Source organism: Nannospalax galili, unplaced genomic scaffold (genome assembly GCF_000622305.1).
Source record: "Nannospalax galili isolate Female #2095 unplaced genomic scaffold, S.galili_v1.0 scaffold707, whole genome shotgun sequence".
NCBI classification, from domain to species: domain Eukaryota; kingdom Metazoa; phylum Chordata; class Mammalia; order Rodentia; family Spalacidae; genus Nannospalax; species Nannospalax galili.
The window spans coordinates 674,860-694,116 of NW_008356263.1; the positions used below are offsets into that span (position 1 = coordinate 674,860).

General features: G+C 47.8%; 2 protein-coding genes across 6 annotated transcripts in view; both read right to left on the reverse strand.

Moving 5' to 3' along the window:
- Positions 1 to 4,158: 4,158 nt before the first annotated feature.
- On the reverse strand, positions 4,159 to 5,828 carry Mrps26 (mitochondrial ribosomal protein S26). The gene is made up of 4 exons (XM_008854480.3): positions 5,557 to 5,828; positions 5,317 to 5,463; positions 5,116 to 5,239; positions 4,159 to 4,656 (listed from the first exon to the last, which is right to left on the reverse strand). Exons 1-4 carry the CDS (start codon positions 5,766 to 5,768, stop codon positions 4,522 to 4,524), a joined length of 618 nt encoding a protein of 205 aa, XP_008852702.1. The 5' UTR covers positions 5,769 to 5,828; the 3' UTR covers positions 4,159 to 4,521.
- Positions 5,829 to 13,027: 7,199 nt separating this feature from the next.
- Positions 13,028 to 19,257, reverse strand: part of Ptpra (protein tyrosine phosphatase receptor type A) — a 163,351-nt gene continuing 157,121 nt past the window's right edge. For all 5 annotated transcript variants that reach the window (XM_008854484.2, XM_008854482.3, XM_008854481.3 and 2 more), the window contains 2 exons: positions 14,596 to 14,731; positions 13,028 to 13,691 (listed from right to left, as the gene is read on the reverse strand). In XM_008854484.2, the coding sequence (XP_008852706.1) occupies positions 13,617 to 13,691; positions 14,596 to 14,731 (211 nt within the window). In that variant the 3' untranslated portion in view covers positions 13,028 to 13,616. The remainder of the gene's footprint in view (positions 13,692 to 14,595; positions 14,732 to 19,257) is intronic.

Consider the following 19,257-nt stretch of genomic DNA (forward strand, 5'->3'; position numbering starts at 1 on the left):
AGGCAAAACTGCTTTAGCCAAGCTATGTAGTATGTTCCAGGCTGGCCAGCCTAGGGTACAGAGTGTGACTGATTAAACACAACACAACAAAACCCAAGTCAAGCCAAGCCACAGATGGTCATAGTGGCCCATGTCTACTTGTCTCACTACTTGAAGAGACTGAGGCAGGAGGATCACTTGAGCCCATGAATTTGAGACCAGCCTGGGCAATTTAAAACATGTCAAATGAAAAAAAAAGTAAAATACAATATAATTTCTTGAAGATCTTTAACCACATACCTGGTTTTAACTTCCCACATCCTCACCCCTCCTTTTTGAGACAGGGTCTCATACAGGCTAGCCTCAAATTTGCTATGATGACCTTTAATTCCCGATCCTCCTGTTTCTACCTTCTGAGGGCTGGGTTTACAGAGATGCCCAGTCCCATCCCAGACTGGCCTCACTGGCTAAGTAGGTGATCCTCTTGTCTGCCTCTACCTTTAAGGTGTTGGGAATTACAGGTGTGCCACCTTGCCTTTTTTGGGTCTTCTTGAGGCATCAAAATTCCCTGTAGCCCCAGGTGGCCTGCACTATATAGATCAGGCTGCCCTTGATCTTACAGAGATCCACCTGACTCTGCCTCCTGAGTGCTGGGATTAAAGGCATGTACCACCACGCCTGGCTTTTCTTTTATAAAAGTTTTTGCCTACATGTATATATGTGCACCAAAAATGCACCTGGTGTCCACAGACACAAGACATCAGATTCCCTGGAACTGGAGTTACAGATGGTCGTGAGCTGCCACCTGAGTGCTGGAAACTGAACTCAGGCCCTCTGCAAGAACAGTCAGAGCTATTAGCTGCTAAGCCATCTATCTCTCCAGTCTAATTTTTTCTTTTTGAGACAGGGTCTTCTTGCAGCCCCAGCTGGCCTGGAATTCACTATGTAGACCAGGCTGGCCTCCATCTCACAGAGATCTGCCTGTCTCTGCCCGGTCAACATAATAAATTCTAGGCCAACCAGGGCTACATAGTGACACTCAAAAAACCAAACCAAAAAAAAAAAAAGTATAAAATTTGTATTATTTTAAATTATATGTATGTCTGTGTACAAGTGCAGCTGCCTGCCTATGGAAGTCAGAGGCATCACATCCTGCCAGAACTGGAGTTACAGGTGGCCATGAGCAGTCTGCTATAGATGCTGGGAACTGAACTCAGGGTACTCTGGAAGAGGAGTACTTACTCTTAACCTATGCACCATCTCTCCAGCCCGCTTTACAGGTTGTTAACCTCAAGGTCTTAAAACTGAGCCCTGCCAGGCATGGTGGCCATACCTTTAATCCCAGCACTCAGGAGGCAGAGGCAGGTGGATCTCTGTGAGTTCAAGGCCAGCTGTGGCTAGAGGGAGACCCTGTCTCAAAAATAAAACAAAAACAAAAATAAACAGAAAACAAAGTCCTAGGCTGGACCCAGGCAATGGTCTGTTCCTTGACATGATTAAAAACTCATTAAATTTTCACTATTTATGGATTTAACTCTGTTGGACATATTTGTAAAAGCACCCATAGAGGAAAAGGCGAGCATTACCAGGCTAGCCTGGCAGGATTTCGTGTTGAAATGACCTTGAACTTCTGATCTTGTTTCTACCTTCAGATTATAGTCACCATGCCTGGTTTACACAGGATTGAACCTAAGGCCTTGGGCATGCTAGGCAAACTCTTACTAAGAATTACACCCTGTGCCTGCCTCCCTACAGTTTTACAAGATCTAATCCTAAAGACCTTGGGCACACATCCACCCCGAGCACTTACTGGTCATACTACTTAGCTTGAAAGACTCAAAAAGCCAAGGACACAAACCTTAAGGCAGGTGATGGTGGGGCTTACCCATTAAGCAAAGTTCCTGGGGTTCAGGTCAACTTCATACTGTGAGAACAAAGCCCCAGGCACAGACTAAGTAGCTCTTGACAAGTTCCCTTCAGCTACTGTAGGCACCTGAATGCAAGTCCTCACTGTGCTCTGACCAGTACCAGGGAGAATCTGTTATTAGCTTGAAGAGGGTCATGACTCTCAGGGATGTAGTGCCTGGTGGGAGCTGAGGGCAGGACCCTACTTGCACTTTAACACCTGCTTCTTTACCAGAATAAAAGGGAGTGCCAAATTCCCTAAAGTTGTCATTTCCTGGGGATTGATTCCAAAACCCTCTCAGAGTTGTGAGAAGTTAGAATTCTCTCCTTTTTCCTTGGATGGTACCTGGAGTTCATGTGAATGGCATTCAAAGTCATGGAAATGGCAACAACTGGAGCTCTGGAGAGATACTCAGTTGGTAAAGTACTTGCTATGCAGGCAGGGGGATCTGAATTTGATCTCCAGTACCTCATAAAATCCAGGTATGGAGGCTAGAGAGATGGCTCAGCGGTTAAGAGCAGTGACTGCTCTTGCAGAGGACCTGGATTTGATTTCCAGCACCCACATGGCGGCTACGAACCGCCCTTAACTCCAGTTCCATGGGAATCCGAAGCCCTCTTCTGACCTCCGCGGCAATGCACGACCCGGATGCACTCACATACATATATGCAATACACTCATACACATAAAATATTAAAAAAAAAATCCAGGTATGGTGGCATTTACTTCTAATCCCAGTGCTGGGGAGTCAGAGGCTTATAGATTCCTTGGGGCTAGTAAGCCAGCCAGCCTAATCAGTGAGCTCCAGATCCCAGTGAGGGAACCTATCTCAAAAAATTAAGGTAGGAGGAGACAGAACGTGTGAATTACAGAAGAGCCACAAGCCTCCTTAGGGAAAGCCATAAATCCCTTGGTGACTAAGCAGCCCTAAATCAGCAGCCTGGCCTTGCTCAAGCCTTATCAACTGGTCACTCCCTGGACTAAAGGAGACTGTTTATGGAGCCCAGTGGTCTCCTTTAGTGCTACAGATAACTGACCTGCCTGCTTGAGGAAATAATCTTGGGAGAAGAGACCCTCAAGGACACCAGACCCTGGCACAGAGGTAACTCCTGCAGCTGCAGTGGTAGAGTTCCTATATAAGTTCAGACTGCCCCCTTTCAACGCAGATATTCACTCCTTGAGGAAGAGCTTCTCAGCCTTTTTCTGTGTTCCTTGAATAGAGGAACATATTCTTTGCCTGTTGCAGGTCTGGCTCTGACTCTTACTTCTAAACTTTAAACTTCCTTTTTCTGCTCTCCTAAATCTAACAGAGGTCCTGAGGAGTGAACACCTTGAGGTTGACCTCTGGCTGCTACATGCACATACACAAAAGGGCAACAACTCTGGTAGGAAGAAGCATGTGTTACCTGAGGGCCAGTGTCTGAACAGGGACTTGGATCTGTTTACTACTCAATCCCACTTACTTCAATCTCAAGTATTCCTGGTACTCAATGAGCTTGGCCATGCCAAGCCATTCTTGGTCAATCAGGCTTCTCCAACAAGCAGAAGCCATGCACACGTAGAGAGCTACTGGAACAAATGGGGTATCCTTGCTTTCTGGATCTTGGACACACCAGACCCTAGCCAGCAGAGCACAGCAGACAACCACTGTGGCTCAGCTGAGGTAATACTTGCTTCTGGCTAGTAACCTAAAGTCCTAACTAGGGACAAACACACTTGTTCCATATATGTATGTCCCTAGCTGGGCATGGTGGCACACGCCTTTAATCCCAGCACTCGGGAAGCAGAGGCAGGCAGAGCTCTGTGAGTTCAAGGCCAGCCTGGTCTACATAGTGAGCTCCAGGACAGCTAGGGCTACAGGGAGACCATGTCTTAAAAAAACCAAAGAGAGACTCGACCCTGCCTGTAAAAGCAAGGTGGACAGCAACTGAAAAGAAGACCCCAGGGTGACCTCTGGCCTCCACATGCACACACACAAGGTGGGGGGCGTGATGGCACATGCCTTTAATCCCAGCACTCATGAGGCAGAGGCAGGAGGATCTCTGTGAGTTCAAGGCCAGCTTGGTCTACCTAGTAAGTTTCAGGCCAGCTGGGACTATAGGGAGACCCTCTCTCAAAAAGACAAAAACAAACAAAAAAACCCCAACAACAAAAAATAAAACCAAACCCAAAAGACATGTAACATCTTAAGTTTTACAAACCATTTAACCTCTGTTACAACTACTTATCACTGTTACCTAGTACTATAAATATAGCCAGTAAATGGGCAAGACTGAATTCCAATAACACATTATTTATAAAAGCAAGCTACATTTCACTTAAGGTACTCCATGAAACTCAAGAGGATAGTGTGGCTACCCAAACGGGATGTCGGCCAATCTGAGACAGAAAATTCCTGGATTCTAAGGCTGTCCTTGAGGGTTCTATGTGATGGTAGAACAGGGCACACTATGTTTGGGAGTTTCTGACCAAGTGTTGAGTGCACAGGACAGAATATACTGGGGTGGGGGTGGGGTGCAGGGCTGTTGTTGATCTAGAAAAGGCAGAGCCATCTTCTCAGGAAGCACTAATGCTTTAAATCAGGCTGGCCCTCCCGATACACATGGTCCCTGGGCAGGCACTGTTATTCTGGGCCTCTAGGAGCCTCTGTGCTCAGGCCTGACCACCTGCCCTTCTCTGGTAATGGCCCAGTTATAGTTCTTTGGGGAGTCCAATGCTGCTTCTATCCGAGCTTCCAAGTTCTCCCGGGTGATGAAGTTTTTCGCCTCCTCCTACGGGAAGAGAAAAGTCCAGCTACATGGGCGCTCCACACCAGCTCAGCCTGCTCAGCCAGTCCCCACTGAGGCCGAGGATCCATTTCCCCTGGAGCAGAGTGTCTGGAGCCCAGGGCCCCTTTAAGTGTCTCACTAATCTTCCAGCAGAACAGTATTAGGTATCCTCCCACATTCTTCTTCCTTTGACAATCACCCACCAGACCCCGCAGCCAAAACCCCAGAAGGTGGACTCAGTCCTTCAAAAGTACCTGATCCCAGCTTCATCTCTCTCAGAACTCTTACACTTTTAATTCAAGCCTCTCAGGGTTCACTGGTTTTCCTGCTTTCAAGTTCCACATGCCAATTTTAGCCTGGCAAGGTCAAACACTTGGCGTGGTCCCCTGCAGACTGTGGCTTACCACCTGCGATCCTCTTCCCCCAAACTTTCGCCCGCGGGAGTGTCCCCGCAATGCCCACCTGCAATCGGAGCACTTCTTGCTCTTTCATTTGCGCCCAAGCCTGCTCCTCCAGGGCTCCGTGGGCCTGCTCCTCCGCCTGCCGCTCCTCCAGCTCCTGCGCTTCCTGCCGCAAACGCGCTACCCTACAAGGGGCAAGAGAACGAAGCTGAGCCGGGCGCGGCCTCACCCGGGCAGTCCGGCCGCCTCGCGCCCCACGCACCGCAGCTCCTGTAGCCGCCGGTTCTCTGCTTGGTTCCAGGCCATCAGCTCCCGATGCTCTTCGGCGTCCTCCTGCGCCCTGCGCTTCGCCGCGACCCCGGCTCGTGCCTCGTGCCTCTTCTTCTGCACCTCCAACACGAACTCCAGCCTGGGCGGGGACGCGCTCCAAGTCGGCACCCGTCCGCCCGCCCCCACACTTCCCTGAGGGCGCTGACGGCCACCTGCCCCTCGGTCCACGCACCTGAGAGCGCGCACGGTCTCGCGGTACTGCCGGTACCGCTCCGTCAGCACGAACAACTCCGCAGGGTCTACCGCGGGCGGCGTCTTCACGCGCCCGATCTTGGACTTAGCAGGCGGGTCGTGGCGGCTCTTGCGGCCGCGTGCAGGTAAGAGCAGCAGGGACGGGGGCTCGCACGCGGGCCGCCGGACCAGCCGGCTCAGAGCGCGCAGCATCGCCACGGACGCCACGCAGAAACGACGCCCAGGCCCGCCTGGACCGGAAGCGGCCGCAGGGCACCACGGGACCCGCAGGGCTGTGGCCCAGCTCCTCCCTATCGGGGCGGGGCTCGTGGAGCCCCGCCGTCAAGCTCGGTCTCGTGGTCCTGCCTGCTGCCTCGCGGTAGTCTCAGCTGGCCTGGGAGAGGACATTGGAGAAACCTGAGGCTACAACTTCGCGAACTCATTGAGAGGCTGTGTTCTGCGGGCGCTGGCGTCCCTCTGCGGTCTCCTCCCGTCCTAGCCCCACGGTGTCCGTCAGCCTGTCGTTGCTCAGACGCGCCCCCTCGCGTCCGGTAGAAACGTGGGATCGCCAGCTGTCAGAGGCAGGTGGCCCGCCTCCCCTGATAAGTCTATGTGTAAACTCCTGAGCTCATGTCCACTTAAAATAAGCGAGAACTTTGTAGGAACTTACACTTCTCTTTTAATAAGTGCTCTCCCGGTACACTTCGATTTACAAATTGGAAACCATGCCCTCTGCTGTGACCTTGGGTAGCAAAGTGGTCGCCAGAGTTGAGTGCACATCAGTGACCACCTTGGCAGTGTCTTTGCATCTGACCTTTGCCTGCCCGGGCACCTTGAGGAATTGCTTGACTCAAGAAACCTGGGGAGTTCAAGCTGCTACTCTTATTTATGGAGCTTTTAAAATCTAAAGTGATCTACTTTTCTTTTTCTCTTGACAGGGTCTCCCTAGTCCCAGCCCGCCTGGAACTATGTAAAACAGGTTGGCTCTGATTCGAGATACCCCTGCCTCTGCCTCCTAAAGGCATGCGCCACCACGCCTGGCATAATTTCCCTATTTAAAAAAAAATCGTTTTGTGCATATGTTTTGCCTGCATGCATGTAAGTGCCCCCCGCCCCCCCGTCGTGCAATGCCCAAGGTCAGAAGAGGGAGTCAGATCCCCTGGAACTGGAGTTACACACGGCTGTTAGCTGCCAAGCTGGACACTGAACCCAGGTCTTTGGCAAGAGCAGCCACTGCTCTTAACTGCTGAGCTATCTCCCCAGTCCTGATTTACTTTTTATGTGTATGAGTGTTTTCCTTCCATGTATGTATATATGGATTCCACGTGATGACTGCAGAGACCAGAAGGGGGTGGGCTGGAACTGCAGTGCCAGCAGGGGCAGGGAGAACCTCAGTGGTGTCTCATTCTCCTCTAACCCCTGGAAATGATGGCCACTGGCAGAAGCTAGTCTTGAGTGCTGTGGGCCTTTCATCCCCACTGACCAGTAGTGTGTACATCACGTTCTGCAGACAGCATGCCAGGCCATGATGGTCCTGCCTACACTCCCAGGGAACTTCAGAGACTATAGACTGCCTGCTTAAATGCCCAGGACATTTTCTCAGAAGTGAATTGAGGCTCTACTTCTAGTCCTAGGGTTGGTGGAAGAGCCCTAGCCAGCACCTCCTTCTTCCCAGTCAGGCCTGTGAGACCCAAGCCCATGTGGAGCCTGAAGGTACTCTGGGAGTCCTGAGGTGACTTGGAGTCTCACTTTCCTCCAGGGGCAGCCATTGAAGGTCCAGGATCGTCAGCAGCAACAGCACCACTGCTACCCTGGCCCGGAGCTGCCCACTGCAGGCTGCTCTTAAACACTGGGTTATACCTTTCTTTTTCCAGGACCACTTTGGCCAACTGGCACCTCAGGCAATTTCAGTGTCTTCTAATGCCTTCCCTTTTCCATTGCTCCACATCTCAGCCTTAAGGGATTTAACTGAATAATCCTGGCCTGGGCCAAGAGTATTCCAGGGGACCAGCCATTTCCCAGAGAATTCCCCAACCTTGCTAGCTATAGAGGTCCTTTCAACTAGCCAGGTCTATCCGTCCTTCCTTTGGGGGAGTTCAGAAGTGTAAGGTTGGAGAAGGGAACATAGACTTTAAGCCAATGGATGAACAGTGTGGAGCCATTTGGAATTCTTAGTGCCAGGGAACCAGAGGGCAGGCTCTCTGTCCTATTTTCTCTGTGGCCTGTTGTCTCACTCTTCTATGCTTGTTGGGATATGGCCTGGTATGAGGTAATGATGACAGCTAAGTGCCCTCCCATGCTAAGGTGACTGAGCACAGGGATAGAGCTGTTGAGGACAGAAGTTGAAAAAGAGGGCATTTCTAGGCAGAGTTTAGGGGATGGGGGAAGTACACTATGCACTTGGGATGGAGTTGAAGGTAGGGCAGCCTCAGGCTTTACTGACCAGGCAATGCCATTTTCTGCTCCGGTGCTAAGCTAACCCCAGTGTTGTCCTTTGCAGCAATACTCCTACTTCTGCCTCCTAAATACTGGGATTATTGTTGTGCACCACCATTAAGGAGAGTACAGTGACATCTTGAAACAGGGAGGTTCAGGTTGCTACTCAACCCTCTTCCCACAGCATCCACTTTCATTAACAACAGAAAAATGCCCCTCCATCTCCTTCCTAGGGACTCAAAATTCAAACAAAAATCAAAATGGCTACAAAGTGGTCAAAAGGAGAGAGCACTACCAGATCCTTTCCTTAGCTTTTCAACTTTACTGACAAGGATATACTACCATACAATCCTGCTGGGAACTGAATCCACGAGAGGGAGTGATTATTTTTTTTGGGGGGGGAGGGGGTCTTTTTGAGACAGGGTCTCCCTATAGCTCCAGATGGTCTGGAACTTGCTATGCAGACCAGGCTGGCTTCAAACACAGACATCTGCCTGCCTCTGCCTCCTCAGTGCTGAGATTAAAGGCGTGCACCACCACACCTGGCCAGGAGTGATTTTTTGGATTATTGTTATTATTGGTAGGTGCTCAAGGATCAGCTCAGGCCAGTCATCAATCTTCTGGTCCTCATGCTTCCATCTCCTGAATGCTGGCATGACAGGTGTGTACCACCACACCAATTTATGCAAGTGCTTAGGATTGAACCCAGGGATTTGCACATGCTAATCAGGCATTCTACCAACTGAGCCACATTTCCAGCCCAGCTGTTTGGAGTCTAAATCTCTGTGACGTTGGAAAAGTATCAGTGCCAGTGTTGCTCCTTGACCTGGACATTGCAATGAATTTTCAGAACTTATGACCATCCTGGTATGTGCAGAACTTCCCTCAATTCTGCTCACATCTCTTAAAGATGTGTTTCTCTCTCCTTGGTCTGAATGTCCAAGCTCACTTTTCCTTGCTGGGATACTGGTTTAGTCTAAATGGATCTGTTTATGATTTGCAAATTTACTCTGCATATGAATACATGTGTTCAATGTCAAAAGTTTTATTATTTATGTGTGTTCATGCATGTACATGCACTGAAGTCCGAGGACGTGCAGGAGTCAGGTTTTTCCTTCTACCATGTGGTTCCAGGGGATCAACCTTAGGTGGTTGGCAAGTAAGCTCCTTTGCCTGCTGAGTCATCTCAACTGGCTCAGGCGTCTTGGTTTTTACATTAACCTTACTTACAAAGACAGCTTCAGGGTAGTCTACATTCTGGTTTCATTCCTACTTCCAAGCTTTTGCCCTTGCAGCCTGTAAAGCCCTTCTTGACCTCAGAAGGAAACCGTGGTTGAAAGGAGGGCAATGCTTAAGGATTCCCTGCCTTACATCCAGTGGAAAACTAGGGGCCTAAAAAGGAAGAACCCAGTAGCCGATACAGAGATCTGAAAGAGAGGTAATTTTCCACAAGGGTTCATACTTACTTACCTGTGAAACAGACTGCAAGGTTTTATACCTATATACATGGCACCAGGGCAGGGCTACTTCACATACAGGTAGGCTTGGGTGAGGTAGTGCCTACTTAGGCTAGACTTTACCCATGAGGGTAGCCCTGCAGTAGAGACTCTGCAATCTCCCTAGGGCTGTCAGTAGGGGGTAATTTTGTCTCTGAAGCAATTTTTGTATCCAATCCATGACCCTTTTTTTTTCTAAATTTTATTATTACTTTTTTTTTTTCTTGGTCTTTTTGAGACAGGGTCTCCCTGTAGCCCCAGCTGTCCTGGAACTTACTATATAGACCTTGAACCCACAGAGATCCTGTCTTTGCCTCTGGAGTGCTGGGATTAAAGGCGTGCGCCACCACGCCTGGCTTATTTATTATTTTTATTTTATGTGTATGTGTGTATTGCCTTCGAGTAGGTAAGTGCACCCGTGTTGTGCAATGCTGGGGGGGTTAGTGCACCCGTGTTGTGCAATGCTGGGGGAGGTCAGACGAGGCTGTAGGATCCCCTGGGACTGGAGTTACGGATAGTTGTTAGCTGCCATGTGGGTACTGGGATTTGAACCCGGGTCATCTGCAAGAACAACCAGTGTTCTTAACCGCTGAGCCATCTCTCCAGCCCCACAATCCATGACCTTTTGTAGATCTAGGACACTACTAGCTTGGGTTGGTAGAAACATGCCTTTGCCTACCCCCCCCCCCCTTGTTTTTGCCAGCGCAATGTTTTCTACTGCCAGCCATTAAGTTCTGGGGGTCTGAGAAACAAAGGGTTAATAATCTCCACATCTGAGCAGAAAAGCAAAGGTGAGGGTAGGGCCAGAGCACTGGGCAGTCAAGTGTATCAATCCTAGGACAATGAAGATGTGCTGCTGTCAGTGCTGGGTACTTGAACTTCAGGATGCCACTACCACTGTGACTTTCTAGTTGATGTATTAGCAGGAGCCTGAAATAAATGTAGGAAACTCTATGTTCAGTTAAATTATTTTGAAAATGTAACTTTGCTAACTGGGTGATTCTTAGGAAAATGTCTGCTTTGTTGTGATTTAGAGAAAACAACTCTTTGAGTTGAATAAACTAGAATGAACTAGTCTAAATTGAGTTTCAGAATATTCCAAGCAAAGTCCCCAGTGTTTATTTTTTCTTCTTGTTTGTGTGTAGTGCACACGTGTTTGCGTAAATACACCTATGCACAAGTAGAGGCCAGAGGAGGACAACTCTATCACTGTCCACCTTACTCTCTTACTGAGCCTGGTGCCTAGCAAGTCCTTTGTGATCCTCTAGTAGACAGCCTTGCCAGAGGCAAGCAGATCTCTGTAAGATCAAGGTCAGCTTCGAGTCTCAGGCCAGTGGGGGTTAGATGGAGACCCTGTCTCAAAAAAGCACATTCACACATACATGATGAATGAAGAGTTGATTATATTTTTTTTCTCTAAAATTCCAAACCAGAACTAAGCCTCACAGGAAAGCTCTGGCTCCTTTTTTCCCCAGTAACTTAGCTTTCAAGGACTGTCTGCTGTCCTTTCTAGACTACCAACTCAAGATTCACCCTTATGTCCCATTCAGCAGAACAGGAAAGCCATTTGTTCACCATGGAGTTTTTGTTAATGTCAAGCTCTGAGGACACGAAATCACTGCAAGCAGAAGTCTTTTGTGGCCAGATGAGAAACAGGGTTAGAGGGCTGAGTGAACTCAAGTGTTACTGAAGACACATGAGGCACAAACCCTGCCAAGTGGCCCTTAGCAAGTAGGTGATATTTAAAACATCTGCCAGCCACTGATGAAGTCAACACAGACTCTAGAAGAATCCTGGTCAGGCAACAGTGGTGTGCTCTGCTTAAGACTAACCCTGTTGGCTGTGGTGGCACATGACTTTAATTTTAGTGGGGTTGGGGCGGGGGCGGGGCTCTGTGAGTTCCAGGCCAATGAGGGTTATTTAAGGCACTGTCTCAAAAAAACCCCGACAAAACACAAACAGCCCCCCCCCCCCCCCCCCCCCGACAGCAAAAAGCCTACAAAAAAGGCAAGACTAGCCCTGGCAAGAAGAAGAAAGCACTCTGTTGGGAGGTAGAAGGATTCTGAGGGTTTGCTGACCTGATAACCATCCTCTTCCACTTCTGGACATACCAAATCTCCTAGGTGTAGCTTACAAGGTAAGCCAGGGTCTCCTTTCAAAACAGGGCACCCCTCAAGGAAAACTCCTGATTTAGGAGCCTTTTAGAGCTCTAGTTCCTAGAGGGACAGACTGTCTCTAATGACTTACACTCAGACCTTGACGATTCCAGAAGTGGTATGTTCTTTTGTTACATCTTTGCTACCACAGGTTTCTGGGCTTCCTCCTGCATACCTCTTCTTTTACACAAATATCTTGACTACGTGGTGTACAAGTAGGCCTCCTTCTTGGAACTACTTTGTCTGAAGGACCTCAGAGGCTTCAAATGACCTTTTCTTTCTACTCATCTGAATTTTCATCATCTCATGGGTCTAATTTAAGTCTCCTCTTCTCCAAGAAGCCCAAGGGCACTTACCTCTGAGTGTGCCTCTGGGGATTATGCTGGGGGTGCCTCTGAAGAGCAGAGACACAGAGGTAACTCTCCAGCCCTATCCTCCAAGGAAACATAATGGTCACACACAAAATAAATAGGTGTTAAAAAAAAGAATTAATCCCAGCAATTGGGGAGGCAGAGGCAGGCAGATCTCTTGTGTGTTCAAGGCCAGCCTGGTCTACAAAAAAAAAATGAGTTCCAGACCAGCTGGGGCTACAGGGAGACCCTGCCTCAAAAGGACTAAAAAAAAAAAACCCACAACACCCCCAAACCCAACCCCCTCCCCCAAAACCCCAACAAACAAAAAACAAAAGAGAGACCAGTTTCAATTCAACAAAACAGACAATGTTGGAGGCCACTGTCCAGTTTGAACTAGGCCAAAAGCAAGCAAAGAGTGTCCATCATGACAAAGCCAAACATGCAAAGTCCCTGGGTTTAGATTAGATGAGAAAGCTTTGCTTTGGTCCAGGTGTGGTGCCTTTAATACCAGAACTCTAGAGGCAGAGGCAGGAGATCTCTGCGAGATCAAAGCCAGCCTGGTCTGTGAATTCCAGGCTAGCTGGGGAGACCCTGTTTCAAAACACACACACACACACACACACACACACACACACACACACAGAGACAGAGACAGAGACAGAGACAGAGAGCTCTCCAGAATAAAAAAGATTATTCTGGAAAAAATGACAATGTACATGGTGTTGAAGCAAAACATGAGATTAGAGATGTCAGCCTGGCTTCAGTGCCAAGCCTGTACCAGTAACTCTCTCCCAGGTGTCCTTTCTATTAGAACGCAGTGAGACCCTAGCCATCTTTCCTATGGGCAAAGCTGGCTGAAAACACTGAGAAAAAAAGGGTCTTAGGGGCTATCTCAGAGCTGGAGGGCTATATTTGATTAAAAAAGAAGAAAAGGAAACAGAGACAGCAGTGAACATCAGGGCTAGGAACAACCCAGGAGAGCCCCAGCCCAGTATGGCTGCCCCATCTCAGACAAAGGGACAGACACTGCCTCAGGGAATTAAAGTTTTTATTATCTGATAATCCCTAGTGTGGTGCCAGAGATACTGCCTGGTTTTCATTATTCCCCATGGGGTGAGGGTGGAGTGGCACTTCTGAGATGTAGATGGTGGGAGAAGAGGGTGGAATGGAGGGAGAGAGGTATTTACAGTACAGGGAAGGGAAAGAGCCTCCATGGGGCTAGTGGGGCAACATTTCCTCAAGAACTCTGATAACTTTGTGCTTTGTTTCCTTAGTTGACACTGAGTGACCTGGAATGGGTTTGGTATTTAATCTTCTTTACGAAAAAGATGTTTAAAGCAAAGAATAATCCAGCCCAATTTCCAGGCTGAGGATTTCACAATATCAATTCAAACAGCACACTATTTAATTCCCCAATAAAACACTGAAAAAAGACTATCAGTGCTAACACATTTACATACAAAATCTCCACCTACTACATAATAGAAGCCTATGTAACAATTTCTAAAACAGTTATAAGATATATATATATATATATATACACAATTTTGGGTATATTAACAAAACAGAATATTACAAAATATTAAAGGCAATTCTCCTGTTTGTGGGCCTTGTCACCTGTTACTTGAAGTTGGCATAGTCTGAGAATGCATCAATGTACTCCTGTACCACCTTGTAGCAGAACTCATACTGTTCCTGAAGACCAAGGAGAGGCAGGAAAGAAAACCAGGGTTACCAAACAGAGTGCTGAAGCCTAGTTCTTAACTGACCCATTCTTTAAAATGGAAAACTGACAGGAGAGATGAATGTTTGTGGAGTTCCATCTGAGCTCTAACCTATCTGCTAGAGTTCTGGCAGCTTTGCCCTCTGGACTGACTGTACCAGATCTTACACTGACAGAGTTGACCAGACCAAGGAGGATAGTCCTAGGCCCTGCTGGGTCAAATGGGAGTGTGCTAGGCTGAGATATGGGGCACCTATGGTGTGGCCCTCACCTCGTGGTTGCCAGGCTAAGATGAATCCTGACTCTCAAAGCTTCATCTCCTTTTAAACCTAAAACTTACTTTTCCCCTCAAACACTTCTAGCTCTATGGGATTCAGGAAAACCTTTGTGGATGTCCAGGTTGTCAAGAGTCAGAGCTCTGGATACTGAACCTAAACAAAACAGAGGCAGGTACTCCTGCCCCCTCCTTCCCACTAGACCCCAAAGTGAAGTACGGATAAGTTCTGTGGGGTATTCCCTTTTTATGTGTGCATGGTATACATACGTTGAGTATGTGGGTGTGGGTATGTGTGTGCATGTGGGGGCCACAGCAGCATGTAGGGTGTCTTCTTCTATTGCTTTCCACTTTCTGGCTGGCAAGCGAACTCTTGGGATCTGCCTCTGTTTGCCCCCAATGCTGGGTTACAGGTCTGCCACAGCATGCTGTGTTTTTTATGCAGATGGTTAGAATTTGAGTTGAGGTTTGCATATCCCCTCTGATGACAGGCTATGCTTCCACTGTGATTCTACTTCCTGTCTTTTGGGGCATCTAACTGTAGGGAAAGTTGGGTCTAGGGTCAGTTTCCTGATTACAGGGCTATGGAGGGTGTAGCATACCAGTGTCTGGACCATGTGTGGCCTCTGCAGTCGCAGGCTCTTGACTGTTTGGAAGACATCCAAAATTCCTTCTGCTTTCACACGCTCCAGGACTGTGCTCAAGGCACAGAAGGTTCCTGTCCGTCCTGCTCCGGCGCTGAAATAGAGCAGATACATTTACCACAGCTGCTATAGCCCTCTGTCCTAAGAGGCAAATGTCGTGAGGATGAGATGCAGGCTGAGGTTGATGCTGGGAAAATGAGTGACCCACATAGCTGATCGTGGGAGGTGTCAGTGTGACAAAAAACTACCCTCTGCCCTCCTAGTCTGGAGGAGCTCTGTGAGAGCACAGCTCTGGAGAGGCCATGAATCCCAGCTGTCCTTCCTGTGAGCACTGAAGGACTGGCTTGTTTGACTGCAGTGACATCCTTCACAGGGACACACTTCACAGACCCTGCCAGCCTTACTCTTTGCTGTCAACCTACGATGACTGGGCTGTCTTGAACAACTGCTGGAATTTTCTGCATTAGGCTTTGCTGATTCTTTTCCAGTCTTTCTAAGGAATTCAGATTCCCATCTTGACATGATTCACTCTATGTCACCAGTTGATTCCTTTACCAGATACTGAGTACCAGTTCTATGGCAGGGGCTGTGGAACCCAGCAGTCCTCCCAGACAGTAAGATATACAATAAACAATGGAGGAACAGAGCTCCAGGAAGGATACTCAGAGAAGATTCTCTGAAAAGGAGCTGCCTGAGCAGATACCAAGATGACAGTGAAACACTGGCTATCTGGGAACAAGCATCTCATGAGCCATGGATGCTGAAGCCATGTACCTGGATCTGATGTAGGATGGGAGAGTGCCAGGTACACCTAGCTGACTGGCCTGGCTGACTGGGCTCTTGTGGGATTGTAAGTAAAGAGTGCTACAGTCTGACTTATTTTTGTGTATGTGTGTATGTCTGTGTATGAGTATGTGAACACGAGTACAGGTGCCTATGGAGGCCACAATAGGGTGTCAGATCTCTTGCAAGTAGGTGTGAATCTCCCCACATGGGTGCTGGGAACCAAATTTGGGTCCCTCTGGAAAAGCAGCAAGCACTCAACCACTGAACCATCTCTCCAACCTTTATTCTTTTTAAAAATATTTATGTATAGTCGGGCGTGGTGGCACATGCCTTTAATCCCAGCACTTGGGAGGCAGAGGCAGGCGGATCTCTGTGAGTTCAAGGCCAGCCTGGTCTACATAGTGAGTTCCAGGACATCTGGGGCTACAGGGAGACCCTGTCTCAAAAAGACCAAAAAAAAAAATTTTTTTTTATTTACTTAGTTATGTGTGAGAAAGAGCAGGAAAGTGACTATGTGCAGAAGAAGGTGAGATGCATTGTGCGTGTGGAGGTCAAAGGATGACAATCTTCAGGAGTTGGTTCTTGCCTTCCACCTTGTTGAGGCAGGGTCTCTCTTCTTGTTCTGTCACTGTATGGTGAACTTCTGGCTACTGGCCCATGAGCTTCTGGTCAATTCTGTCTCAGCCTCCCATTTCACTTTGTTTTGTTTGGAGACAGGGTCGCTTTGTAGCTCTAGCTGGCCTAGAACTCACAATGTAGACCAGGCTGGATCTTTGTGACATCCACCTGCTTCTGCTTCCCAAGGGCTGGGACTAAAGGTGTGCACCACCACACCTTGGCATAGCCAGTGCTCTTAACTGCTGAGCTACCTTTGCAGCCTTCAAAAATGGCTTCTTATATGGGTTTGGAGATCAAACTAGGGTCTTTACAACTAGCTTTCACAGCAAGTACTTTTATTGGCTGAGCTGTTTCCCTCACCCAGTTGGATTTCTTTTGTTTTGTTTTCTTGAGACAAGATCTGGCAGATCTGGAACTCACTATGTAGATGAGGCTGGCCTTGAAATCAAGAGATCCACCTGCCTCTGCCTCCAGAGTGCTGAGATTAAAGGTGTGCATCACCGGGGCTGGAGAGATAGCTCAGTGGTTAAGAACACTGGTTGTTCTTGCTGAAGACCTGGGTTCGAATCCCAGCACCCACATGGCAGCTGACAACTGTCCGTAACTCCAGTCCTAGGAGACCCAACAGCCTCTTCTGACCTCCGCAGGCATTGCACAACACAAGTGCACTTACCTACATGCAGGCAATGCACGCATACACATAAAATAAAAATAATAAATAAAATTAAAAAAAAATTAAAAAGAAGATTTTCTTAAGGTTGTTGTGTTAAGGATAGAATACAGGGAGGGATGGGAGCATGAGACCGGCCAGGAAGACAGATTATGGGAAGGCAGTTTGGACTGAGGAGCTGAGCTATGGGGGAGGCAGTAATACTTGGATTCTTAAATGATGGGCAAATAGAATAGGATTTGCTGATGGATCAGATATGATGTAGAGAAAGGGAGAACAGAATAGTTCTGAGGCTTCTCACAAGCCAGGCAGCCAGGTGTGGTGGCACACCTTTAATCCAAGCACTCAGGAGGCAGACTTTCTTGAGTTCAAGGCCAGCCTGGTCTACATAATGAATACCAAAGCCACCTACGATTACATAGTGAGGCTCAGTTTCAAAAACAAACAAACAAATAAACAAAGAGTTAAGCAGGCAATGGAAATGGCATGAATTTGGGGAAGGGTTAGAAGAACCTTGAGCATTGACACCTGCATGGAAATGCATGTACTGGATACATAAATGTGGACTTTAAGGGAGAGTTTGAACAGGTAAGCAAGGCTTGGCAGTGGGTATTAAGACCAAAAGAGTTTAGATGAGCAACCTAGGGGCATTGTCTGGGATTCGAAGACTGGGCCCTGAGCCATAGATGGAATAGACTCAGCATAAGCACAGAGAAGGAATAACCTGTGAGGATGAAAACCAGGAGAGAAGCAGGCCATAGAGAGATGAGTGGCTGTGTCTGGTGCTGTGAAAGGCCACCATCTCCAGCCATCTAGATGCCACAGGTAGTCTTGGTGGGATAGCTGCAATGGCGTGTGAGCAACATAGTGTGAGAATGTGCACATGTATGTGTACCTGGTATAGAGTTTGAGAGAGGAAAGGAGGAGAGGAACTGGGAAGTTAGTACAGATAAAACAACAACAACAAAAAAAAACCAAAAAACACACACAAAAAAAAAACAGCTGGAGCCAGCAGCCTGCCTGGGTAAGTCTGGCTGCTGTGCCCACTGCGCCTTGACTCCCCCAGCCTCATTCACGCTCCCAGCTCTCCTACCCCATCTCTCCTCCTACAGGGGCACTGGCCCATCTCTTGTTGTGACACCCCAGACCCATGGACTGACCTCTTAGCCCAGAATGCCCACTGCTTCCTGATCCTTTGTGTCCACACCAACCCAATTCCTCCCACTAGTCCCCCAGGAGCCCTCGGGCTTCTTCTCACCCCCACCTCCCTTTGCATCCCTGGGGGCCAGCATCTTTCCTGGGCCCTGCTTCCAGGCCAGCCCAGCCCTCAAATTCCTGAGGCCAGCATCTTCCCTGGAGGGATCCAGACCTTAGGAGAAAGCCTGAGAGTATCTGTTCCTCATCCAACTTGAGCCTCTGTGGGAACTCCTGAGCAACAAGATGAAAGCAATTTGGCCACTCCAATATAAACTCAAAAAAGAGAGCCTGAAGCCTAGACCAATCAGCTTTTCATGCCCAACACGTAAACCACAAAGGCACATAAAGAAGCAGACTTAGGGGCTGGAGAGATGGCTCAGCAGTTAAGAACACTGGTTGTTCTTGCAGAAGACCTAGGTTCAAATCCCAGCACCCACATGGCAGCTAACAACTGTCCTTAATTCCAGTCCTAGGGGATCTGACAGCCTCTTCTGACCTCCACGGGTATTGCACGACACGGGTGCACTTACCTACATGCAGGCAATACACGCATACACATAAAATAAAAATAAGAAAAAAAGAAGCAGACCTAAACTCAACAAAGGAAGGCTTGAGTCTCACACAAGAACCAGAATCTACAGAAGAAATCCCCATGTCAAAGTCACAGAGAAAAAAATAACATGAAAAATCAAAATAATATATCCCCACCAAGTACCATCAGTCCTCTAGAGGAGTACAATGAGAAACCCCTAGAGATAACACAGGACATGGAACTCAAAAGAACAATTTTAAACGTGATAAAAGAATTTAGTGAATTTAAAGAACACACGAAAAAAGAAATCAAAAAACCGAAAGAAGATAGGAATAAAGTTCTAAATGAATTCAGAAAAGAGTTAGAAATACTGAAGAATGCTCAGGCTGAAATGAAGAAGGAAGTGAAACATTCAATAAGCCAATTAGAAACGACAGGAGAAAGCCTCAACAATAGGATGAATGAAATGGAAAACAGAATATCAAGACTGTAAGACAAAATGGACGAACTAGACCACTCAAGCAAAGATTATGAGAAATTTAAGAAAGCACAAGAATGGAATATGCAGGAATTGTGTGACACCATTAAAAGACCAAATTAACGAATCATAGATATACAAGAAGAAGAATCTCAAGATGATGGTATGGACCAGATCAGGCCAGATCTTCAATAGGATTGTAGAAGAAAATTTCCCCAAATTAGAAGAAAGACGTGCCCATACACATACAAGAAGCATATAGAACACCAAACAGACAGGAACAGAAAAGAAACTCTCCATGGCACATCATAGTAAAAACACTAAATGTGCAAAGCAAAG

What these genes read in the sequence shown, in the direction of transcription:
- Mrps26 (XM_008854480.3), bottom strand. Translation starts at nt 5,768, where the DNA reads ATGCTGCGCGCTCTGAGCCGGCTGGTCCGGCGGCCCGCGTGCGAGCCC. An exon ending in CGGCGGCTACAGGAGCTGCG is followed by an intron (nt 5,240 to 5,316) that starts GTGCGTGGGGCG and finishes TGCCCCTTGTAG; the next exon opens with GGTAGCGCGTTTGCGGCAGG. An exon ending in AAGAAGTGCTCCGATTGCAG is followed by an intron (nt 4,657 to 5,115) that starts GTGGGCATTGCG and finishes CTCTTCCCGTAG; the next exon opens with GAGGAGGCGAAAAACTTCAT.